General features: G+C 43.0%; 1 protein-coding gene across 1 annotated transcript; it reads left to right on the top strand.

The window, feature by feature from the left end:
• Positions 1-1,012: 1,012 nt before the first annotated feature.
• LOC120027099 (putative uncharacterized protein YHR217C) lies at positions 1,013-1,660 on the top strand. The gene has a single exon (XM_038971938.1). The coding sequence runs from the start codon at positions 1,013-1,015 to the stop codon at positions 1,658-1,660; it is 648 nt and encodes a 215-aa protein (XP_038827866.1).
• Positions 1,661-5,595: the final 3,935 nt, after the last annotated feature.

The raw sequence follows: 5,595 nt of genomic DNA, 5'->3' as shown, positions 1-5,595 counted from the left end.
TCAATTTAACGATAGCAAAGACACGACACTAGAACTCTGTGAAGCACTTACTGTGGCTTGCGAAAGTATTCTCCCCCCTTGTCATTTTTCCTATTTTGTTGCCTTACAACCTGGAATTAAAATTGATTTATGGGGGGTTTGTATCATTTGATTTGAAGATGCAAAATATGTTTTGTGTGAAAGAAACAAGAAATAAGACAAAAAAACAGAACTGGAGCGTGCATAACTATTCACCCCCCCAAAGTCAATACTTCGTAGAGCCACCTTTTGCAGCAATTACAGCTACAAGTCTCTTGGGGTATGTCTCTATCAGCTTGGCACATCTAGCCACTGGGATGTTTGCCCATTCCTCAAGGCAAAACTGCTCCAGCTCCTTCAAGTTGGATGGGTTCCGCTGATGTACAGCAATTTTAAGACATAGATTCTCATTTGGATTGAAGTCTGGGCTTTGACTAAAACTCTATGAAGAGTTTTTGCTTGCTGGGAGGAAATACAGAAAGCCAGACAGGATACCACAAAATCCACCAGGGAGAAGTGGGTGGCAGTTTTCCAAAACCTAGGGAAAGCCAACTTGATCAACATGTTCAGGATTGTCTCATTTGTCCTCAGTGTGCCAGGCTCAAATACCTTTTTGGAGAGTATTTTTCTCCCTGATGACAATTAAATGGTCAGACTAGAAACAGATGCAGCACAGAGCTAATCAAAAATGAACTTCAAATATCTGTGTACTGTGACTTGTCATGTAATGAATTCTCTCTGGCTATGCAAAAGGACAAAGGACTGCTTGAATCAGTCAAGAGCAGCAAAAAATAAGTAGACTTGGTGAGTGACTCATGCCCCTCTTCCTCTTTTGCATTTGAATTTTTTATTTATTTTTGCTGTAAAGGTCCAAATTGTAATTTTGTTTGAACATTTATTTTGAGGTATATTCACATAAGTTTACATGATGATACAGTTTTGGTATGCTATAGACTAAATGGAATATACAAATGTTTTGCCTTTCCAATTGGATATGAATATACAGTGTAAATTCATTCACATACCGCCATACCCACACCGCCATACCCACACCGCCATACCCACACCGCACTACCCACACCGCACTACCCACACCGCACTACCCACACCGCCATACCCACACCGCACTACCCACACCGCCATACCCACACCGCACTACCCACACCGCACTACCCACACCGCACTACCCACACCGCACTACCCACACTGCACTACCCACACCGCCATACCCACACCGCCATACCCACACCGCCATACCCACACCGCCATACCCACACCGCCATACCCACACCGCACTACCCACACCGCACTACCCACACCGCACTACCCACACCGCACTACCCACACCGCCATACCCACACCGCCATACCCACACCGCACTACCCACACCGCCATACCCACACCGCACTACCCACACCGCACTACCCACACCGCCATACCCACACCGCACTACCCACACCGCACTACCCACACCGCCATACCCACACCGCACTACCCACACCGCACTACCCACACCGCCATACCCACACCGCCATACCCACACCGCCATACCCACACCGCACTACCCACACCGCACTACCCACACCGCCATACCCACACCGCACTACCCACACCGCACTACCCACACCGCACTATTTGTTAGTGAGAAAGTTAGCAACCCTATGCACGCACCACTTCTCAGTTTTAAATTTTTTTGAATTTTTTGAAACAAGTAATTTTTTTCATTTCACTTCACCAATTTGAACTATTTTGTGTATGTCCAATACATGCAATCTATTTTAAAAAATCCATTAAATTACAGGTTGTAATGCAACAAAATAGGAAAAACGCCAAGGGGGATGAATACTTTTGCAAGGCACTGTATTTGGGCTGCAATCATAGGTGCAGTTAACTCTACTGAACTTATCCTCTGCAGCAGAGGGAACTCTGGGTCTTCCTTTTCTGGTGTGGTCCCAATGAGAGTCAATTAAATCATAGCGCCTGATAATTTTTTTTGACTGCATTTGAAGAAACTTTCAGTTCTTCAAATTTTCCGGATTGGCTGACCTTCATGTCTTAGAGTTATGATGGACGGTCGTTTCTCTTCGCTTATTTGAGATGTTCTTGCCATAATTGTCACGCCTGCTCCTGTTCCCCCTCCCTGGAGCTCGAAGGCGCCAGGCTCCCCAGCATTCCGCACTCCTGCCACCATCAGTACACAAACCTGCCCCCCCCCCATCTGTTTATTACCTACCCTATATTTGTCAGTTCCCCAGCTCTGTTCACCGCTGCTGCATTGAGTGTCGTTGTGTATCCGCATGCTGTCGCTGTTCCTGTCTTGCTCTTTGTCTGTTCCGCATTAAATGTTCAACTGCCTCCTTCTCATCTCCAGCGTCGGTCCTTTCAATAATACGGACTTGGTCTTATACCAAGTAGGGCTATCTTTTGTATACTACCCCCTTACTTGTCACAACACAACTGATTGCAAATCAAATTAACTTTAACAAAGCACGCCTGTTAAATGAAATGCATTCCAGGTGACTAACTCATGAAGCTGGTTGAGAGAATGCCAAGAGTGTGCAAGGCTGTCATCAAGGCAAAGGGTGGCTACTTTGAATAATCTCAAATATGAAATATATTTTGAGTTTTTTTTTGGTTACTACATGATTCCATTTGTTTTATTTAATAGTTTTGATATCTTCACTATTATTCTACAATGCAGAAAATAGTAAAAATAAAGAAAAACCTTGTAATGAATAGGTATGTCGAATCTTTTGATTGGTAATGTATATCTTTATCTCTCTCTCTCTCTCCCTCTTTTTCTGCTGATTCCTTTTTTTCTCACCTTGAGAACCTTTAAGGCTTTAAAGGTTAGACAGAACATTCCTCAAAGTTATCTCCTACCTGCAATATCCACAAGTCATCAACTGTGTGTGTGTGTGTGATGTCATGTGCATTATACACTTGTGAAAGCGTCTATCTGTCTCACATGACCTTTTTGATGAATAGGCCTGATAATCAACTCTCGCCTATATTTGTCACACTCACCATATGTTTCACATATAACCAACCGTCTGTTGGGTTTTCAGTTGCAGCTGAAGTCGATGGATAATTCAGCCTGTTTTTCTCCCTCCTGCCTCCCCCTCGTTTGTATCCCTCGTAGCAGTTGTTTGCCCTGCAGCTAAAAAGGCAGCTGTCTCAGCCGCTAACAATCTCCACACTGCTGCCTTTGTCTGAGGGGGTTGTATCGACCCTCAGGATGTGTTTGTATTTCTATGTATGCGTGCGTGCTTGCTTGTGTGCGTGTGTCCACTTTATGTGTGTGTGTGTTCACGTTTGTGCAGCCTGATCACTCGAAATAGGCATAATTTGGACATTAGAACAGGGCGTGTTGCTTAGACCACTGAGCTACCACAGTTCAAAAGCTGTGAAAATACTTGATGATAGTTGATGGCGTTATTAATTATTTTGTTTTAAGCCTTCCCCAGAATTAACCCTTATACCATGCAGAATTAACCCTTATACCATGCAGAATTAACCCTTATACCACGCAGAATTATCCCTTATACCACGCAGAATTATCCCTTATACCATGCAGAATTAACCCTGATACCATGCAGAATTAACCCTTATACCACGCAGAATTAACCCTTATACCACGCAGAATTAACCCTTATACCACGCAGAAGTAACCCTTATACCATGCAGAATTATCCCTGATACCACGCAGAATTAACCCTTATACCATGCAGAATTAACCCTGATACCTTATACCATGCAGAATTAACTTCTTTGGGACTGGGGGGCAGTATTGAGTAGCTTGGATAAAAAGGTGCCCAGAGTAAACTGCCTGCTACTCAGTCATAAAAGCTAGAATATGCATATAATTAGTAGATTTGGATAGAAAACACTCTGAAGTTTCTAAAACTGTTTGAATGATGTCTGTGAGTATAACAGAACTCAAATGGCAGACAAAAAGCTGAGAAAAAATCCATTCCTGGGAGTGCATTCTGATGAAGATCATCAAAGGTAAGTGAATATTTATAATGCTATTTCTGACTTCTGTTGACTGCACAATATGGCGGATATCTGTTTGGCTTGATTTTGTGTCTGAGCGGCGTACTCAGATTATTGCATGGTGTGCTTTTTCCGTAAAGTTTTTTTGAAATCTGACACAGCGGTTGCATAGAAGTTTCTATCAGTCATCTATCATTCCATGTATAACAATTGTATCTTTTAGCAATGTTTATTATGAGTATTTCTGTAAATGGATGTGGCTCTCTGCAAAATCACCGGATGTTTTGGAGACAAAAAATTACTGAACATAACGCGCCAATGTAAACTAAGATTTTTGGATATAAATATGAACTTTCAAAGGTTAGTGATTCATTTTATCTCTATTTCTGTGATTTTTCTCTTTGGCTGGAAAAATGGCTGTGTTTTTCTGTGACTAGGTGCTGACCTAACATAATCGTTTGGTGTGCTTTCGTCGTAAAGCCTTTTGAAATCGGACACTGTGGTTGGATTTACAACAAGTTAATCTTAAAAATTGTGTAAAATACTTGTATGTTTGAGGAATTTTAATTATGGGACTTCTGTTGTTTTGAATTTGGCGCCCTGAAATTTCACTGGCTGTCGTTGAGGTGGGACGCTAGCGTCCCGAAAATCCCAGAGGGGTTAACCCTGATACCACGCAGAATTAACTTTTTAGGGATAGGGGGCAGCATTTTCACTTTGGATGAATAGCATGCCCACATTTAACTGCCTCCTACTCTGTCCCAGATGCTAATATATGCATATTATTATTACTATTGGATAGAAAACACTCTGAAGTTTCTAAAACTGTTTGAATTATGTCTGTGAGTATAACAGAACTCATATGGCAGGCAAACTTCTTAACAGGAAGTGGAAATTCTGTGGCTGGTCGATATTCAACTCATCGCCTGTTCAAATCCCTGTAAGATATGGATCTGTTTGCACTTCCTACGCCTTCCACTAGATGTCAACAGTCTCTAGAACGTTGAATGAGTAATAATATGCATATATTAGCAACTACGACTGAGGAGCAGGCCGTTTACTCTGGGCACCTCTGTGCACCTTTCATCCAAGCTACTCAATACTGCCCCTGCAGCCATAAGAAGTTAATGTGTTCGGACCCCTGGAAGGAATGAAACAACATGTCAGTTCATACATGATGCAGCAGCCTGTTCTGCTCCCATCCAGGCTGTGTGACTGGTCGAAAGCATCCAGGCTGTGTGATTGGTCGAAAGCATCCAGGCTGTGTGACTGGTCGAAAGCCCGAAGAGGAGAAGTGCAGAGGAGACTGAAATGCACCCTGGGGTTAGTACACAGCTGTAGGGCTTAGGACACAGCTGTAGGGCTTAGGACACAGCTGTAGGGTTTAGGACACAGCTGTAGGGTTTAGGACACAACTATAGGGGTAGTATACAGCTGTAGGGTTTAGGACACAGCTGTAGGGTTTAGGACACAGCTGTAGGGTTTAGGACACAGCTGTAGGGTTTAGGACACAGCTGTAGGGTTTAGTATACAGCTGTAGGTTTAGTATACAGCTGTAGGGCTTAGGACACAGCTGTAGGG

The sequence above is a fragment of the Salvelinus namaycush genome, chromosome 32 (genome assembly GCF_016432855.1).
Source record: "Salvelinus namaycush isolate Seneca chromosome 32, SaNama_1.0, whole genome shotgun sequence".
Taxonomy (NCBI): domain Eukaryota; kingdom Metazoa; phylum Chordata; class Actinopteri; order Salmoniformes; family Salmonidae; genus Salvelinus; species Salvelinus namaycush.
This window is presented reverse-complemented; position numbering and strand designations above follow the sequence as displayed.